This window comes from Balaenoptera acutorostrata, chromosome 7, assembly GCF_949987535.1.
Source record: "Balaenoptera acutorostrata chromosome 7, mBalAcu1.1, whole genome shotgun sequence".
Taxonomy (NCBI): Eukaryota; Metazoa; Chordata; class Mammalia; order Artiodactyla; family Balaenopteridae; genus Balaenoptera; species Balaenoptera acutorostrata.
In genome coordinates this window covers 45,315,818-45,336,160 of record NC_080070.1, presented here as the reverse complement: position 1 = coordinate 45,336,160, position 20,343 = coordinate 45,315,818, and the positions used below count along the sequence as shown (strand labels likewise).

The 20,343-nt window shown below is 36.8% G+C and overlaps 1 protein-coding gene across 6 annotated transcripts in view; it reads left to right on the top strand.

The window, feature by feature from the left end:
• BBS9 (Bardet-Biedl syndrome 9) overlaps window positions 1-20,343 on the top strand; it is a 465,641-nt gene that overhangs the window by 203,214 nt on the left and 242,084 nt on the right. For all 6 annotated transcript variants that reach the window (XM_057549919.1, XM_028164767.2, XM_028164765.2 and 3 more), the window contains one exon: window positions 16,559-16,654. In XM_057549919.1, the coding sequence (XP_057405902.1) occupies window positions 16,559-16,654 (96 nt within the window). The remainder of the gene's footprint in view (window positions 1-16,558; window positions 16,655-20,343) is intronic.

Here is a 20,343-nt window from a genome sequence, read left to right as displayed (position 1 = left end):
TTTCTTCTTTGTCAATTTTCTTATAAAAAATTTGGATTATAAAAAAGGCAGAGAGTCACTACCTTTATAACATCTTATGCAAACATACTAGTTCCTTGGTCTCCTAGTCTATCCTGACAACATAGTTGGAAATTGTATGTTGCGCACCAAATTTATTGATGCCTTTGAAAAATGTTTAAGACTCTGGCTTCTGAGTGGTCAATCTTTACTGCAGATGACTCAAACTGATGGAGATTGAATAAGAATGTATGCTTTTGACCAGAGAGGGTATCTCTGTAAGCTATGAATGGGGTAAGAAGTACTAAGGAAAGCTTAGATAACTCATCTGTCCTGATTTTGGACTCAGTTGTTTTGATGTCACAGGTATCTTAGGCTCTTCAGCATATATTTGCTTCTTATTCACTTTAGAAATGGGACTCAATGACAAATTTTAAAAATTTCCCCTAAGAGTCAATTTATGTAATATAGTGTGTTCTCTTTTTGAGTTTCCAGATTTGTGTTCATATTAAACATGCTGGAATCCTGTAATTGTTTAAAAGAAGTACTCTTGCTACTTTTTCACTTTTCATGATACGTTTCACTCTTGCTATATATGACTTTTATATGTTGATGTTAAAGTTGCTATTACAAGTTATTTTTTAACAGAAATAAAATTAATGATCTTCATAGAGTAGAAATAAAACTACTTTTAATCTACATCTCTTCCTATTTGTTTATTTCAGTTCTTTTTTTTTTGTATATTTAAAATTAATTTTTCTTATTACAAAAGGAATGTGAAATTTAGGAATGGATAACCAAAAAGAAGAAAATGAAAGTTACTGGTAATTCTTAAACCAAGCAATATCTACTTATATTTCATTACATTTTCCTACTCTTTTAAAAAATATTTTTTCTAAGCATTTCATCCCCCCAAAGAATATTACTTTGCATATTGTTGGGAGACACCTTTCTATATAATTAGATTTTTAATTTTATGATTTTAATGATTACATACTATTCTATCATAAATCATTTGGCCAGCATTATATTTTTCTGTATTTATGTTGTTTTCAGTTTATTAATATTGTAAATATATTATAGCAATATTTCTCTAAATTTATTATTACTTCTTTGATGAATATGTAAAAGTGGAATTACTGAGTCAAGCAAAGGATAATAATATTTTTAAAGCTTTTGAAATATAATGTAAAATTGACTTCCTGAAGGGCCACTAGTTAACTCTATCAACAGTGTTTGAATGGAGGTGTCTAGTGCCCCAAATACTGGCCAGTAGAGAATATTATAATTATAAAAAGCTTTAATATGCTTAATGGCTATATAGAAAATATTTATATATATATATATATATATATATATATATATATAAATAAATAATTATCTGGAGTGATTTTGGCTAAATGTGACTTAAGCAAGATAATATGTATTTTTTATCTCAAATAAAGAGAGGTCCACAAGTGGGCAATGGAAGCTGGTATAGTGGTTTGTGAATGTTATCAAAGACCCAGCTTTTTTCTTTCTTTGCAGTGTGCATTCTCTAGTGTGTTGGCTTGTTCCATGGCAATAGGATAGCTGCTTTGGCTTAAGTCATCATAACTGACTACAGGGCAGGAGGTAGGGGAAAGAGATAGCTATAGCAATGACTGTAACTTTTATCAGAAAGGCATGTTTCCATAAACTTCTTAGGAGATTTCTACTTAGGCCTCAATAGCCAAAATACTGTCACATGGCCTCTTCTAGCAGTAAAGGGGGCTGAGAACTACTGTAGATGGGCTGGGGAAAAGGAGGCTGGGAATAGATGTTAAATTAGCTGACATTCATTGTATGCCATGATACCAGTAATTTTACACAAAAATTTTACATAAATGTAATAACAAATAGCGTGCTATTGTAGCAGCCTTTTATGGTACTCAGATATACGGCTATCTTTCCTTGTCAATGAATTTGTATTTTAATGTTTACATAATATTCTATTGTTTAGGGGTGCCATGTACATAGCTTTTTTGTACTTCTCTGTTTCTCTTTGGAGAAATTCCTTGAAGATAAATGACTGAGTCAAAGGATATGCACATTTGAAAACTTTATTCAAATGCCAAAGTTACTTCCCAGAATAATTGTATCAGGTTACAAGCCCAACATCAGGGTTTGTACCCAGGATAGCAGCTGGATTTAAAGCTTTTACAATTTTTGACATGGTTAGGTGAAATATGACATCTCTTTTTAAAATTTGCATTTCTAAATTATTTGTTAGCATAGAAATTTTGTAATTGTTATTAACTACTTGTATTCTTTTGACATATAAGGTTTATATTTTTAGGTAGTAAAATTTATTTTAAAATTTAATTTTATAACTGCTTTATTTAGTTTCAAGTTTTCATGTTGTTCTTAGAATGATCTCTATTTTAAGATTATAAAATATTAATTATATTTTCTTCTGGTACATTTTAATACATTCTTTAATTCTGAAACACAGCTTCAGTATATATTTTTTGTTTTTATAAAAAACAACTTTATTGAAGTATAACTTATGTACACATGTATAACGTATACAATTTGGTAAGTTTTGGTGTTTGTATATACCTTTGAAACCATCCCTGCAATCATGATGCTGAAAATATCCATCACCCCAAAGAGCTTCCTTGTGCCCCTTTGTGATCTGTTTTTCCTCCATCCCCAGGCAACCACTGGTTTCCTTTCTGTCACTATAGATTAGTTTGCACTTTCTAAAGTTTTATAAAATGGAATTACTCAGTGTGTGCTCTTTTTTGTCTGCCTTCTTTCATTCCCTTATCAGATTATATGACTTGCACATATTTTCTCCCAGTCTATGGCATGTCTTTTCATTCTTTTAACAGTGTCTTTGGAAGAGCAGAAGTTCTTAATTTTGATAAAGCCCAATTTATCTGGTCTTTTCTTTTATGGATCATGATTTTAATGTTATATTTAAGAAATTTTTGCCTAACTCAAGGTTACAAAGTTTTTCTCGTACGTGTTTTTCTAGAAGTTTTCTAGTTTTATGTTTTATATTTAGGGCTCTTATCCATTTTGAGTTGATATTTATGTATGGTGTGAGATATGGATAAAATTCATATTTTTGCATATGAGTATCTAATGTTCCAGCACAACTTTTTTTTTTTTTTTTGGCTTCACCACGCGGCTTGAGGGATCTTAGTTCCCCAACCAGGGATTGAACCCGTGCCCCCTGCAGTGGAAGTATGGAGTCCTAACCACTGGACTGCCAGGGAATTCCCCCAAACTACTTTTGAAAAGACTATTTTTTTCCACTGAATCACCTTTGCAAAGTTGTTGAAAATCATCTGAATGTATATCATAGGACTATATAAATCATCAGAATGTATATATATATTTCTGCTCAGTTTGTTCCATTGATCTATTTGTCTTTGCCCATCAATATTGCTATATACCAATAGCATAGTGTCTTAATTACTATATATAAGTCTAGAAGTCAGGTAGCGTAATTTCTCCTACTTCATTCTTTTATTTTCAAAGTTGTCTTGGATGTTCTAGATCATCTACATTTTCACATGAATCTTAGAATCAGCTTATCAATTTAAAAAATGCCTGAGATTTTGATTGTAATTGGGATTGCAACTGATCTAATTCTATAGATCAATTTGGAGAGAAACAACATCTTAACAATATTGAACATGGTAAAAATTGCTCCACTTATCCTAGTTTCTTAAGATGAAAGTAGAGACCTTCCTTTATTTAGGACATATTTTATTTTTCTCACTAAGAGTTTACAGTTTTCAATGTACAGGTCTTACAAATCTCTGTCAGATTTATCCCTAAAATATATTTTGATGTGATTGCAAATTGTAGTGTTTTATTTCAATTTCAAATTGTTCTTTCCTAGTACATAGAAATACAATTGGTTTTTGTATATTGATCTTGTATCACACAGCATTGTTTCTACTAGCTTTTTTTTTTGTAGATTTAATCAGATTTTCTACATAGATGATCATGTCATCTGTAAGTGAAAACAGTTTTACCTCTTCCTTGCCAATCTGGAGATTCAGTTTGTTTATTTTTTGCTTGCTTTTTAACCTTGGCTAGAACCTCTGGACGATGTTGAATAGTAATGGTGAGAGCAGACATTCAGTCTTTCAGCATTAAATATGTTTTAGATGTAAGTATTTTGTAGGTGTCCTTTACACGCTTGGGGAAGTTTCCTTTTATACCAAGTTTGCTATTAGTTTTATTAGGAATAGATATTTAATTTTTTCAATGCTTTTTCTACATCAATTGAGATATTTTATATCATTTTCTTCTTTAGTCTGTTAATAGGTGGATTACATTGATTAATTTTTTAATGTTAGCCCTACTGTGCCTTCTTGAGATAAATCATACTTTATCATGATGTATTTTCCTTTCAATAGACTGTTGGATTTAATTTGTTAAACTTTATAATTTTTACATCTGTGTTTATAAGGGATATTGATCTGTAATTTTGCTTCTTTATAATTATGTGTCATTAATGTGGACTTTATGGAATGAATTGGGAAATATTTACCTCCCTTCAATTTTTTTGAACAGTGTGCAGAATTGGTATTATTTTTTGCTTAAATAGTTGGAAGAATTCACTAGAGAAGTTTTCCAGACATAGAGTTTTCTGTATGGGATAGCTTTTAAACTACAAATTCAATTTCTTCAAAAGATATAGGCCTCTTGAGGTTATCTATTTCTTATCGAGTGAACTTTGTTAGTTTCTGTCTTTCAAGGAATATGTACATTTCATCTGAATTGTTGAATTTATTGGCATAAGGTTGTTCATAATATTTTCTGATCCTTTTAATATCTGTAGAATCTGTAGTGATGACAACTCACTCATTACTGATACCGCTAATTTGTGTTTTCTCTCTTTTTTGTTCCTGATCTGTTGACTAGAGGTTTATCCATTTTATCTCGCTTTGAAAAACCAGCTTTTGGTTTCATTCATTTCCTCTTTTTATTTTTTGTTTTCTATTCCTTTTAATTTCTCTCATATTCCTTTCTTGTGCTTACTTTGGGTTTAATTTTCTTTTCTTGGTTAGTTGGTTAATGCTATAAAATTTCCTCTATTGCTTTAGCTGCATCCTACAAATGATGAAATGTTGTAATTTTAATTTTCATTCAGTATAAAACAGTTTTAAATTCCCCTTTTGATTTCTTTTTTGACCCTAGTGTTATTTAGAAGTATGGTATGTAGTTTCCAAACTCTTGGGGATTTTCCATACAACTTTTGTTATTGATTTGGAATTCAGTTTCACTGTGGTAGGAAAACATACTTTGTATGCCTGGAATCCTTTTAAATTTATTGAAACTTATTTAATGGCCCCAAGATAGGACTGTTTTTATAAATGTTCCACGTGCATTTGAAAATAATGGATTTTCTGCTGTTGTAGGGTGGGACCTTATGTAAATGTCAGTTAAGGCAAGTTTGCTGATAATGTTTTTAATCTTCTATATCCTTACTGATTTTCTGTCTACATGTGTCAATTATTGAGAGTAGTTTGTTGAAGTCTTCAACTATAATTTGTCTATTTCTTTTTTTTGCAGATCTGAAGTTTTTGCTTCATACATTTTAAAGCTCTGTTTTAGGCACATGAAAGTTTAGGTGTATAATGTTCTCTTGATTATTATGAAATAGCCTCTGTCTTTGTTAATATTCTTTGCTCTGAAATCTACTTTTATGATATTTATATAGCTATTCCAACTTTCTTTTCCCTAGTGTTACAGTGATACATATGTATATTTCCTTTTAAGATGTTTACATCTTTATATTTAAAGTAGGTTTCTTATAGGTAGCATACAGTTGAGTCTTGGCTTTTTTAATACAATACAATATTATCTATTAATTGGGGTGTTTAGACCATTTTTTAAAAAAATAAATTTATTTACTTATTTTTGGCTGCGTTGGGTCTTCATTGCTGCACGCAGGCTTTCTCTAGTTGTGGCGAGCGGGGACTACTCTTCGTTGCAGTGTGCGGGCTTCTCATTGCGGTGGCGTCTCTTGTTGTGGAGCATGGGCTCTAGGCACACGGGCTTCAGTAGCTGTGGCACGTGGGCTCAGTAGTTGTGGCTCTCGGGCTCTAGAGCACAGGCTCAGTAGTTGTGGCGTATGGGCTTAGTTGCTCTGCGGCATGTGCGATCTTCCCGGACCAGGACTCGAACCCGTGTCCCCTGCATTGGCAGGCGGACTCTTAACCACTGCGCCACCAGGGAAGTCCCTAGACCATTTATTTATTTAAAAATTTTTGTAAAATTAATTAATTAATTAATTAATTTTTGGCTGCGTTGGGTCTTCGTTTCTGTGCGAGGGCTTTCTCTAGTTGCAGCAAGTGGGGGCCACTCTTCATCATGGTGCACAGGCCTCTCACTATCGCGGCCTCTCTTGTTGCAGAGCACAGGCTCCAGATGCGCAGGCTCAGTAGTTGTGGCTCACGGGCCCAGTTGCTCCGAGGCATGTGGGATCTTCCCAGACCAGGGCTCGAACCCGTGTCCCCTGCATTAGCAGGCAGATTCTCAACCACTGCGCCACCAGGGAAGCCCCGACCATTTATTTTTAATGTGATTATTGATATGGTTGGTTTTAAATCTACCATCTTGCTCTTTGTTTTCTCTTTGCCTCATCTGTTTTTTTTTCTGCATTCTTTTTTTTTTTAAGATTTTTTTTGATGTGGACCATTTTAAAAGTCTTTATTGAATTTGTTACAATATTGCTTCTGTTTTTTTTTTTTAATGTTTTGGTTTTTTGGTCACGAGGCATGTGGGATCTTAGCTCCCCGACCAGGGATCAAACCTGCACCCCCTTCATTGGAAGGTGAAGTCTTTTTTTTTTTAACATCTTTATTGGAGTATAATTGCTTTACAATGGTGTGTTAGTTTCTGCTTTATAACAAAGTGAATCAGTTATACATATACATATGTCCCCATATTTCTTCCCTCTTGCATCTCCCTCCCTCCCACCCTCCCTATCCCACCCCTCTAGGTGGTCACAAAGCACTGAGCTGATCTCCCTGTGCTTTGCGGCTGCTTCCCACTAGCTGTCTATTTTACGTTTGGTAGCGTACATATGTCCATGCCACTCTCTCACTTTATCCCAGTGTACCCTTCCCCCTCCCCATATCCTCAAGTCCATTGTCTAGTAGGTCTGCATCTTTATTCCTGTCTTGCCCCTAGGAAGGTGAAGTCTTAACCACTGGACCGCCAGGGAAGTCCCCTCCTGCATTCTTTTGAATTGAGTATGTTTTATGATTCCATTTTATCTCCTTTGTGGTCTTATTCACTATACCACCTAGTGTTAATTTAGATGCTTCTTTGAAGCTTATGGCAGTGTTTCTCAACCTTTCTTTTATGATTTTCTCCACAAGACTTTTTAGAATCTTTTTCTTAATCAGCCCCTCCACACAGTTTTAGTACCACAGATAATCCTGTATATCTGTTCACATTCTATATGAATATGTTTTTATAGATAAAATGAGTAAGATTTTTCTGAACCCTATAAATTTTTTTTAACATCTTTATTGGAGAGTAATTGCTTTACAATGGATGAACCCTATGAATTGATTTTTGCCCCTTTGGAAGCAATATTTCCCTGTCAAAAATGCACAGATGCATAATACTGTGTACATCTTTAACTTATCACAGTCTAACTTTAGGTGATAGTATAATGCCTCAAACATACTATAAGACTCGTACAATAGTATACTTCCATTTCTCCCCTCCCAGCCTTTTTGCTATTGTTGTTTTATATTTTATATCTACATATATTATAAAGCTTGCAATACATTGTTATGAATTTTGCTTTAAACAGTGATTATCTTTTAAAAAAAATTTTTTATATTGGAGTATAGTTGATTAACAATGTTCTGTTAGTTTCAGGTGTACAGCAGAGTAATTTAGTTATACATGTACAGTGATTCTCTTTTTAAGAGATATTAATAATTAAGACAATGATCTTATATATTTACTCATGGAGTTACCTTTTCCACTGCTCTTCATTCCTTTGTGTAGAACCAGGTTCCATCTGGTATCATTTTCCTTTTTCTTGAAGTACTTTGTTAACATTTCTTTTAGTGTAGAAATACTGGTGATGAATTTTTTCAGCTTTTGTAGGTCTGAAAATGTATTTTTTCACCATTTTTTTGAAAGTTATTTTCACTAGGTAAAGATTGTAGGTTGACAATGTTTTTCTTTCAATATTGTAAAGATATTGCTCCATTGATTTCTGGCATTGCATTAAGACATAAGCTGTACCTCTATATGTAATATGTCTTTTCTCTCTGGCTGCTTTTAAGATTTTTTTCTTTAAGAAATTCATTTTTGGTGTACCTTGGTATAGTTTTTTTGGTTTTGTTGTATTTTTATTTTGCTTGTGCTCGGTGTTTGTTAAGATATATATATATTTTAACATCTTTATTGGAGTATAATTGCTTTACAATGGTGTGCCAGCTTCTGCTTTATAACGAAGTGAATCAGCTATACATACACATATATCCCCATAGCTCCTGCTCTTGTGTCTCCCTCCCACCCTCCCTATCCCACCCCGGTAGGTGGTCACAAAGCACCGAGCTTATCTGTCTGTGCTATGCAACTGCTTCCCACTAGCTATCTATTTCACATTTGGTAGTCTATATAAGTCCATCCCACTCTCTCACTTGTCCCAGCTTACCCTTCCTCCTCCCTGTGTTGAAGTCCATTCTCTACATCTGCATCTTTATTCCTGTCCTGCCCCTAGGTTCTTCAGAACCATTTTTTTTTTAGATTCCATATATGTGTGTTAGCATATGGTATTAGTTTTTCTCTTTCTGACTTACTTAATTCTGTATGACAGACTCTATGTCCATCCACCTCACTACAAATAACTCAATTTCGTTTCTTTTTATGGCTGAGTAATATTCCATTGTATATATGTGCCACATTTCTTTATCCATTCATCTGTTGATGGACACTTAGGTTGCTTCCATGTCCTAGCTATTGTAAATAGAGCTGCAGGGAACATTGTGGTACATGACTCTTTTTGAATTATGGTTTTCTCAGGGTATATGCCCAGGAGTGGGATTGCTGGGTGGTGTGGTAGTTCTATTTTTAGTTTTTTAAGGAACCTCCATACTCTTCTCCATAGTGGCTGTATCAATTTACATTCCCACCAACAGTGCAAGGTGGTTCCCTTTTCTCTACACCCTCTCCAGCATTTAATGTTTGTAGACTTTTTGGTGATGGCCATTCTGACCGGTGTGAGGTGATACCTCATTGTAGTTTTGATTTGCGTTTCTCTAATGATTAGTGATGTTGAGCAATCTTTTATGTGTTTGTTGGCAATCTGTATATCTTCCATGGAGAAATGTCTATTTAGATCTTCTGCCCATTTTTGGATTGGGTTGCTTATTTTTTTGATATTGAGCTACATGAGCTGCTTGTAAATTTTGGAGATTAATCCTTTGTCAATTGCTTCATTTGCAAATATTTTCTCCCATACTGAGGGTTGTCTTTTAGTCTTATTTATGGTTTCCTTTGCTGTGCAAAAGATTTTAAGTTTCATTAGGTCCCATTTGTTTACTTTTGTTTTTATTTCCATGTCTCTAGGAGATGGGTCAAAAAGGATCTTGCTGTGATTTATGTCATAGAGTGTTCTGCCTATGATTTCTTCTAAGAGTTTTATAGTGTCTGGCCTTACATTTAGGTCTTTACTCCATTTTGAGTTTCTTTTTGTGTATGGTGTTAGGGATTGTTCCAACTTCATTCTTTTACATGTAGCTGTCCAGTTTTCCCAGCACCACTTATTGAAGAGGCTGTCTTTTCTCCATTGTATATTCTTGCCTCCTTTATCAAAAATAAGGTGACCATATGTGTGTGGGTTGATCTTTGGGCTTTCTATCCTGTTCCATTGATCTATATTTCTGTTTTTATGCCAGTACCATACTGTCTTGATTACTGTAGCTTTGTAGTATAGTCTGAAGTCAGGGAGCCTGATTCCTCCAGCTCCGTTTTTCTTTCTTAAGGTTGCTCTGGTTATTTGGGGTCTTTTGTGTTTCCATACAAATTGTGAAAGTTTTTGTTCTAGTTCTGTGAATAATGGCATTGGTAGTTTGATAGGGATTGCACTGAATCTGTAGATTCCTTTGGGTAGTGTAGTCATTTTCACAATGTTGATTCTTCCAATCCAAGAACATGGTATGTCTCTCCATCTGTTTGTATCATCTTTAATTTCTTTCATCAGTGTCTTATATAGTTTTCTGCATACAGGTCTTTTGTCTCCTTAGGTAGGTTTATTCCTAGGTATTTTATTCTTTTTGTTGCAATGGTAAATGGAAGTGTTTCCTTAATTTCTCTTTCAGATTTTTCATCATTAACGTATAGGAATGCAAAAGATTTCTGAGCATTAATTTTGTATCCTGCTACTTTACCAAATTCATTGATTAGCTCTAGTAGTTTTCTTGTAGAGTCTTTGGGATTCTCTATGTATAGTATCATGTCATCTGCAAACAGTGACAGTTTTACTTCTTCTTTTCCGATTTGGATTCCTTTTATTTCTTTTTCCTCTCTGATTGCTGGGCTAAAACTTCCAAAAGTGTGTTGAATAATAATGGTGAGAGTGGGCACCCTTGTCTTGTTCCTGATCTTAGTGGAAATGGTTTCAGTTTTTCACCATTGAGAATGATGTTGGCTGTGGGTTTGTCATATATGGATTTTATTATGTTGAGGTAAGTTCCCTCTCTGCCTACTTTCTGGAGTGTTTTTATGAAAAATGGGTGTTGAATTTTGTTGAAAGCTTTTTCTGCATCTGTTGAGATGATCATACAGTTTTTATCCTTCAATTTTTTAGTATGGGTTATCACATTAATTGATTTGCGTATATTGAAGAATCCTTGCATTCCTGGGATAAACCCCACTTCATCGTGGTGTATGATGCTTTTAATGTGCTGTTGGATTCTGTTTGCTAGTATTTTTTTGAGAATTTTTGCATCTATGTTCATCAGTGTATTGGCCTGTAATTTTCTTTCTTTGTGACATCTTTGTCTGGTTTTGGTATCAGGGTGATGGTGGTTTCGTAGAATGAGTTTGGGAGTGATTCTCCCTCTGCTATGTTTTGGAAGAGTTTGAGATGATAGGTGTTAGCTTTTCTCTAAATGTTTGGTAGAATTCGCCTGTGAGGCTGTCTGGTCCTGGGCTTTTGTTTGTTGGAAGATTTTTAATCACAGTTTCAATTTCAGTGCTTGTGATTGGTCTGTTTACCTTTTCTATTTCTTCCTGGTTCAGTCTTGGGAGGTTGTGCTTTTCTAAGAATTTGTCCATTTCTTCCAGGTTGTCCATTTTATTGGCATATAGTTGCTTGTCATAATCTCTCATGATCCTTTGTATTTCTGCAGTATCAGTTGTTACTTCTCCTTTTTCAGTTCTAATTCTAGTGATTTGAGTCTTCTCCCTTATTTTCTTGATGAGTCTGGCTAATGGCTTATCAATTTTGTTTATCTTCTCAAAGAACCAGCTTTTAGTTTTATTAACCTTTGCTATCGTTTCCTTCATTTCTTTTTCATTTATTTCTGATCTGATCTTATGATTTCTTTCCTTCTGCTAACTTTGGGGTTTTTTGTTGTTTCTCTAACTGCTTTAGGTGTAAGGTTAGGTTGTTGATTTGAGATGTTTCTTGTTTCTTGGGGTAGGATTGTATTGCTATAAACTTCCCTCTTAGAACTGCTTTTGCTGTATCCCATAGGTTTTGGGTCGTCGTGTTTTCATTGTCATTTGTTTCTAGGTATTTTTTGATTTCCTCTTTGATTTCTTCAGTGATCTCTTGGTTATTAAGTAGTGTATTGTTTAGCCACCATGTGTTTCTATTTTTTACAGATTTTTTCCTATAATTGATATCTAGTCTCATAGCGTTGTGGTCAGAAAAGATACTGGATATGATTTCAATTTTCTTGAATTTACCAAGGATTGATTTGTGACCCAAGATATGATCTATCTGAAGAATGTTCCATGCGCACTTGAGAAGAAAGTGTATTCTGTTGTTTTTGGATAGAATGTCGTGTAAATATCAATGAAGCCCATCATGTGTAATGTATCATTTAAAGGTTGTGTTTCCTTATTTATTTTCATTTTGGATGATCTGTCCATTTGTGGAAGTGGGGTGTTAAAGTCCCCTACAGTGATTGCGTTACTGTCGATTTCCCCTTTTATGGCTGTTAGCTTTTGCCTTATGTATTGAGGTGCTCCTATGTTGGGTGCATAAATATTTACAATTGTTATATCTTCTTCTTGGATTGATCCCTTGATCATTAGGTAGTGTCCTTCTTTGTCTCTTGTAGTAGTCTTTATTTTAAAGTCTCTTTTGTCTGATATGAGAACTGCTACTCCAGCTTTCTTTTGATTTCCATTTGTATGGAATATCTTTTTCCATCCCCTCACTTTCAGTCTGTATGTGTCCCTAGATCTGAAGTGGGTCTCTTGTAGACAGTATATATATGGGTCTTGGTTTTGTATCCATTCAGCCAGTCTATGTCTTTTGGTTGGAGCATTTAATCCATTTACACTTAAGGTAATTATCAATATGTATGTTCCTATTACCGTTTTCTTGATTGTTTTGGGTTTGTTATTGTAGGTCTTTTCCTTCTCTTGTGTTTCCTGCCTAGAGAAGTTCCTTTAGCATTTGTTGTAAAGCTGGTTTGGTGGTGCTGAATTCTCTTAGCTTTTGCTTCTGAGGCTGCTAGGAGAGATTTCCCTTTCTCTTCTTTGTTCATACAGCTCCTGGGGTTCTGCTTTGGATTTGGCCCTGCCTCTGTGTGTTGGTCGCCTGAGGGGGTCTGTTCTTCCCTCAGACAGGACGGGGTTAAAGTAGCAGCTGATTAGGGGGCTCTGGCTCACTCAGGCCGGGGGTAGGGAAGGATACAGAATGCTCAGTGAGCCTGTGGTGGCAGAGGCTGGCATGACGTTGCACCATCCTGAGGCGCACCATGTGTTCTCCCGGGGAAGTTGTCCATGGATCATGGGAGCCTGGCAATGGCGGGCTGCACAGGCTCCCAGGAGGGGAGGTGTGGATAGTGACATGTGCTTGTACACAGGCTTCTTGGTGGCTGCAGTAGCAGTCTTAGTGTTTCATGCCCGTCCCTGGGGTCCACACTGATAGCCGCAGCTTCCGCCCTGTCACTGGAGCTCGTTTAGGTGGTGCTCTGGATCCCCTCTCCTTGCGCACCCTGAAACAATGGTCTCTTGTGTCTTAGGCAGGTCCATACTTTTTCCTAGACTCCCTCCTGGCTAGCTGTGGCGCACTAGCCCCCTTCAGGCTGTGTTCACACAGCCAACCCCAGTCCTCTCCCTGGGATCTGACCTCCGAAGAAGCCGGAGCCTCAGCTCCCAGCCCTGAGCCGTCCCGGCCGACAGGTGAGCAGACAAGCCTCTCGGGCTGGTGAGTGCTGGTGGGCACTGATCCTCTGTTGGGAATCTCTCCACTTTGCCCTCTGCACTCCGGTTGCTGCACTCTCCTCCCTGGCTCCGAAGCTTCCCCCCGCCACCCCCCGTCTCCACCAGTGAAGGGGCTACCTAGCGTGTGGAAACTTTTCCTCCTTCACAGCTCCCTCCCAGAGGTGCAGGTCCCATCCCTATTCTTTTGTCTCTGTTTTTTCTTTTTTCTTTTTCCCTACCCAGGTATGTGGGGAGTTTCTTGCCTTTTGGGAAGTCTGAGGTCTTCTGCCAGCATTCAATAGGTGTTCTGTAGGAGTTGTTCCACATGTAGGTGTATTTCTGATGTATTTGTGGGGAGGAAGGTGATCTCCATGTTTTACTCCTCCACCATCTTGAAGGTCTCCCTCTGTTAAGATATTTTGATCTATGGGTTATAATTTTTATCCAATTTGGAAATATTTTGGCTATTATTTTTTCAAATATTTTTTTCTGTCTCCACTCCTTTTTTCATCTTTATTTTAAGGACTCCAATTATATGTATATTTCTCACTTGAGGTTGTCCCAGAGCTCAATGATGCTGTTTTTGTTTTTTCAATCTTTTTTCTCTTTGTGCTTTTTTTTGGGTAGTTTCTACTGCTATACATTCAAGTTATTTCTTTTTTCAGTGTGTAATGTGTTCATAATCCCACTCAGTGTATTTTTTTAATCTCAGACATTGTAGTTGTCATCTCTCAAGGTTTGATTTGGGTCTCTCTCTTTTTTTTTTTTTTTAAATTTTTATTTATTATTTATTTATTATGTTTATTTTTGGCTGTGTTGGGTCTTCGTTTCTGTGCGAGGGCTTTCTCCAGTTGCGGCGAGTGGGGGCCACTCTTCACCGCGGTGCGCGGGCCTGTCACCATCGCGGCCTCTCTTGTTGCGGAGCAGAGGCTCCAGACGCTCAGGCTCAGCAGTTGTGGCTCACGGGCCCAGTTGCTCCGCGGCATGTGGGATCCTCCCAGACCAGGGCTCGAACCCGTGTCCCCTGCATTGGCAGGCAGATTCTCAACCACTGCGCCACCAGGGAAGCCCCTGGGTCTCTCTCTTTTTTAAAAAAAATTTTCCACATCTCTATTTAATATAGCGCCTTTGAATATTTATAATAATATAATAATTATTTTAATGCCTTTGTCTACTAATTCTATTGTCTGTGTCATTTCTGAGTTAGTTTTGATTGATTTTTCTCCTTGTTAATGGGTTGTAATTTCTTTTCTCTTTCTGTGTCCTGTAATCTTTGACTGAAGGACAGAATTCCTGAATTTTATCTAATTGTGTGTTGAGTATTTTAGCTTTCCTATAAATATTCTTGAGGTTTTTTTTTTTCTGGGACACATTTAAGTTACTTGAAAAAGTTTGATCATTTTTAGTGTTGTTTTGAAGCTTTGTTAGGTGGGACGGGAGCAACATTTATTCTAGTGTGAAATTTACCTGCTACTGAAACCAAACTCTTCTATGTGATCTACCTGATACCTAGTGAATTTTGATGGTCTATATTATGGCCAGTGCGAACAAGGATTATCTCTGGCCCTGTCTGGGCTTGTGGATTATTTCCTGTAATCTTTTTGACTGTTTTTTTTTTTTTCTCCCCAATCTCAGGTAGTTTCCTCATAGGCATGCATCCATTAGTATTCTACTGAGTACTCAAATGGGACTCTGCAAATCTCTGGAGTTCTTTCTCTGTAGCTCTGTCTGCTCTCTGCCTTGAGAACGTTTGCCACTTTGGCCTTCCCAGATTACCAAATCTATCTCCTCAACTCGGGGAGAATGCTGGGTTGCTCCTGGGCTCCCCTCCCCTGTGTTGTGGCTTGGAAATTTCTCTAGGTAGTAAGCTGGTGCAAACATAGGGCTCACTTTGTTTCTTGTTTGTCAGAGATCCCTGTTGTTCATTTGCTAATTTCCAGTGTCTTAAAAATGGTTCATATATTTTATTCCATTTTTTAGTTTTTTGAGATGGGAGGGTAAATTTGGCCCCAGTGTTTCCATCTGGGCACAGAGTGAAAGTCTCCAGTGTTATAATTTTTATTTGTTTTTTTTTTTTTTTTTGAGTCAGGAATCAAATATGTTTCACTTATAATTTTTTGATATGAATTTTTTGATATCTCCTCTTCTGTAGGCTTTCTCCTTGATGTCTCTTTTTAATTTGCAGTTTATTTGTTAAAGAATACAAATTATTTTTCCTGTGAGTTTCCCATACTCTGAATTTTGCTGATTAGATCCCTGTGATTTTGTTTAATATTTTCTCTGTCTTGTTCCCTGTAAATTGATAGTTGCACCTAGTGCTAATAGAGTTAGGATTGATTATTTTGGCCATACTACTGCAAGAATGGTGATATATACTTTCAGCAGTGGGTACATTATATCTGTTTGTCTCCTTTTTTGTGATTGTAACAGCTATTGATAGTCAATGCTAAGATCCATTAATTCATTGGAAGTTGAAAAATGGTGGTATTCTATTCTTTCAAGCTTTCTACAATTTTTAGCTGGAATATTTCCACACAGAGAATGTTTCCCTTATTTACCACTGTTTATGTGGTACAATTTGGTAGGATCATCAGGATAAATGCTTGGTTCTTTGTCTTTATTATTGATTCTTAAAATAATGAGTTGATTCTCTAGGATCCTTCAATAGTGAGCATTTGGATTTTTTGTTTTATTTTTAGTGTCAATATGAACACATGCCTTTCGATATATTTGATATATTTTACTTCATTGCAGTTATTATTATTATTATTTTGATACTCAATTATTTTCATCTCTGGCCAGTGGTAGTCTCTTTAAGTTGGCTCTTACATCCTTTTCATACAAATCTGCTGGTCACTGATAGTTTCCTTGCTTTCTGGTGTGACAGGCATTCTAAGTTCATCTTGTACATTTCCTGCCTCAGACCTAGAATGAACTAGTAGAAGAAAATTAAGTGATTTCAGCATGTTCTTCTGAGGCAGTAATTTTAGCAATTGGAAGCAACTGTGGAGATCAGTTAATATATTATAGTCCACACATGGACCTTAAACATGACTAGTGACATAAAAAATACTCATTGTCAACTAAGCTTCCTATTTTAAACATTAAGTGTTTTGCCTTGTGATTATGTAAGGTGATTTTTTTCTTTTCTTTGTAGGCTTTGCCAATCAGTCAGAAGATGATCAGGTGAATGTAATGGGTTTTCGCTTCTTAGGAGGTTCCCGAGTTACTCTTCTTGCTTCCAAAACCTCTCGTAAGTAAAGCCATGGTATTATTGCTTTTGAAAACTTCTATTAAGAACAGTGGATCACAGATCATTGCCACATCAAAGATTTCTGCAAGGGTGATGTTAGATATTGAAAACTAAGAGCCATTATATTAGTTATGAAGATAGAATCCTGTTTTATTAGTGATACTTAACTTTGGTTTTGGGGATGAGGAGAGTTTGATAGGGGAATTTAAAGAACTGAAAAATGTTTTTGAGATAGGTATATGGTGAAGTAGGTTTTAGGAGTTACTAGAAACTGGAGTTAATTTTTTTGGGGTATGTGTATATTCTTACATTCTCCTTTTGGACACTTGCAAAGATGAAAGTGAAAGTGAATAACTTTTGCTGAGATTAATCTCAGTAGAATGAAAAGTAGTAATTGTATAGTCAAGTTTGAATTTCAGATTTAAATATGCTTTATTGATTTGTTTGCTTCCTATGAGAATAATGGTTGAAACTACTCAATGTAAAACTGACTTCTGATGTATGTAGACAATGAAGCTACTAAACTCACTGAGTTTTATATACCTTCTTGGAAATAAATTAAAATATTAAGAAAGGAAGTGTTTAACAAATTTTAGGTACACTAAGGGTATTAGAGGAAATGAATGTGTGTGTGTGTGTGTGTGTGTGTATATATATATATATATATATATATAAAGTCTGAGTACACTCCAATTTTTAAAATCTCTGCCATTTGTACAATGGGTTTCATTTTCTATCAATACTTTATGGATTTGCAGTTTTAGTTGGTTATTTCTTTTATAATTAGAAAAGATAGTAAAATAAGGATATGTTCTTTTTGAAAAATGAAGATGTTAACAGGGGGAACATATATACATCCTTATTTTAGAAACTAATGAAGTTTCTGTGGTTAAGATCATAACAGCTTCTGGAATGTGTAGGTTGGTGGCTAGTGAAATAGATTTGGAAACAACTAAAAATTAAAGAATAAGATACACAAATTAAAGACATTTCTGAGAAGAATGAGAGAATTCTGTACTTTTCGTGGTCTTTGTGATTGATCATGATTGTAGTCTTCTTTACATTGGCACCATTTTGTTTTGATTAATTTTAATCTTCAGTTGGATGATGGAATCATTTTTGTACATTTCTCTTTGTTAAAGTGTTCTCTTTAGTTATACTAAAAAATTGTTGCCAACATTTCTTTGGGAAATTATACACATCTGTTTGATTTCAGTTGATGATGCTGTATAATGAATCTTTAATAAGACCATTTAAAAAAGGCAAATTTTATTCTTTGTGCAAATGAGGGTACTTATGTCCTAATGCATTATATTTATTCTTTTTTATATAAAGTAACTCTTAGAACATTGCTGTTGCCCATAGTTACTTTATCATTCTCTAAATTTCACCAAATATCCATGTATATAACTGATTTATTCACATTCATCTTAATATATGGTAATGAATGCCTTGACACAGCTACAGTGTGGGCAGACAGACTAAATAATGGAATTGGACAGGAACTATTAAATAAAGAATCAAATGAACTGTGTAAACTGAAACATGAAGTGTAGCCATTACAATTCCCTGATGGTTATTTTGGCCTCAGTGATGCCCAGAATTCTACCTAGGGAATGTCCTTGGAGTTGAAGGGAGATAGATATGAAGAAAATACAATGGGATGGAGTCAAGATGGTGGAGTAGGAGGAAGCGGAGTTTGTGTCTCCTCACAACTAGGGCACCTACCAGGCACTGGTGGGGGACCATGGACACCTAAGGAGATGGAAGGAACCCCTGAGCAACTGGGTAGGATGTGGGGGTGGGGAGGGAGCATAGGGAGAGGTGGAGGCAGGTTGGGACCAGTGCCCCTGAGGGGTGGCTGAGGGAGTTCCCATGCCTGGAGTGGCCCACGCATGGTGAGGGGAGCATCGGGGATGGGGGAGACACCCTTGGGGGATCGGAGGGAACACAGCCAGCATTTCCCCTGCCCACTTGGGCTCCGGGGAGTCTGCTGAGATCCCAGGCCTGATCCTCTGCCCTCTGAGGCCCCTCCAGCCGTGTGGGTCCTGAGGGCATGGGAGGGAGGAAGAGGGAGAGGGGAAAGGAAAAGTGGAGGCCAGACGGGATTGGTGGCCCTGGGGGGGCGGCTGGGGGAGAGGAGGGGTTCCCATGCTCGGGAGGGGCCCACTACAGTGAGGGGATCAGTGGGGAGCCTGCTGAGGTCCGGGGCCTGATCCTCTGCACTCCGAGGCACCCTGTGCTGCTTGGAGCCAAAGCCCCGCCACACCCCCCCACCCAGGGCCTAACCTCTGAACTCCTCACTCTGAGGCCCCCTCCAGCCCTGCCGCCTTTTCTGGCCCTGCAGGTCCTAAGCCTAGGCCCCGCCCCCACCTAAGCCCCGCCCCCACAGCCAAGACCTTTTCCAGCCTTTTTTTTTTTTTTTAAGGTGTGGTTCTGTTGTTTTTTTTTTTTTTTCATGTTTATTTATTTTGGCTGCACTGGGTCTTAGTTGTGGCACACCGGATCTTCATTGCAGCATGTTAAGTTGTGGCATGCATGTGGGATCTAGTTCTCCGACCAGGGATCGAACCCCGACCCCCTGCATTGGGAGCATGGAGTCTTAACCACTGGGCCACCAGCGAAGTCCCTATGGTTCTGTTTTACCTTGTTGTTGTTGTTGCATTTATATCTTTATTTTTTCTAAAGATTTTTTATTTTTCTAATTTTACTTTATTTTTTATTCTTTGTTATTGTACTGCTCCTTTTTTTTATTTTGCTGCACCACGTGGCTCGCAGGATCTTGATTCCCAGGCTGGGGGGGTGGGCAGGCCTGAGCTCCTGTGGTGAGAGAGCTGTGTCCAAACTGCTGGACTAACAGAGAACCTCAGGCACTAGGGGATATTCATCGGAGTGAGGTCTCCCAGAAGTTCTCATCTCGGCACCAAGACCCGGCTCTACCCAACTGCCTGAAAACTCCAGTGCTGGATGCCTCAGGCCAAACGACCAGTAAGACATGAACACAGCCCCACCCATCAAAAAAAATGAGATGACAAACAAATATGTTACAGACAAAGGAGCAAGGTAAAAGCCTACAAGACCAAATAAATGAAGAGGAAATAGGCAAACTACCTGAAAAAGAATTCAGAGTAATGATAGTAAATATGATCCAAAATCTAGGAAATAGGATGGAGGCACAGATTGAGAAAATGCAAGAAATGTTTAACAAAGACCTAGAAGAACTAAAGAACAAACAAACAGTGATGAACAACACAATATCTGAAATGAAAAATACACTAGAAGGAATCAATAGCAGAATTACTGAGGCAGAAGAACAAATAAGTGAGCTGGAAGATAGGATGGTGGAAATAACTGCTGAGGAGCAGAATAAAGAAAAAAGAATGAAAAGAATTGAGGACAGTCTCAGAGACCTCTGGGACAACATTAAACACACCAACATTCAAATTATAGGGGTCGCAGAAGAAGAAGAGAAAGAGAAAGTGTCTGAGAAAATATTTGAAGAGGTTATAATCGAAAACTTTCCTAACATGGGAAAGGAAATAGCCACCCAAGTCCAGGAAGTGCAGAGTCCCATACAGGATAAACCCTAGGAGAAACACACCAAGATACGTATTAATCAAACTAACAAAAATTAAATTCAAAGAAAAAATATTAAAAGCAGCAAGGGAAAAGCAACAAATAACAAACAA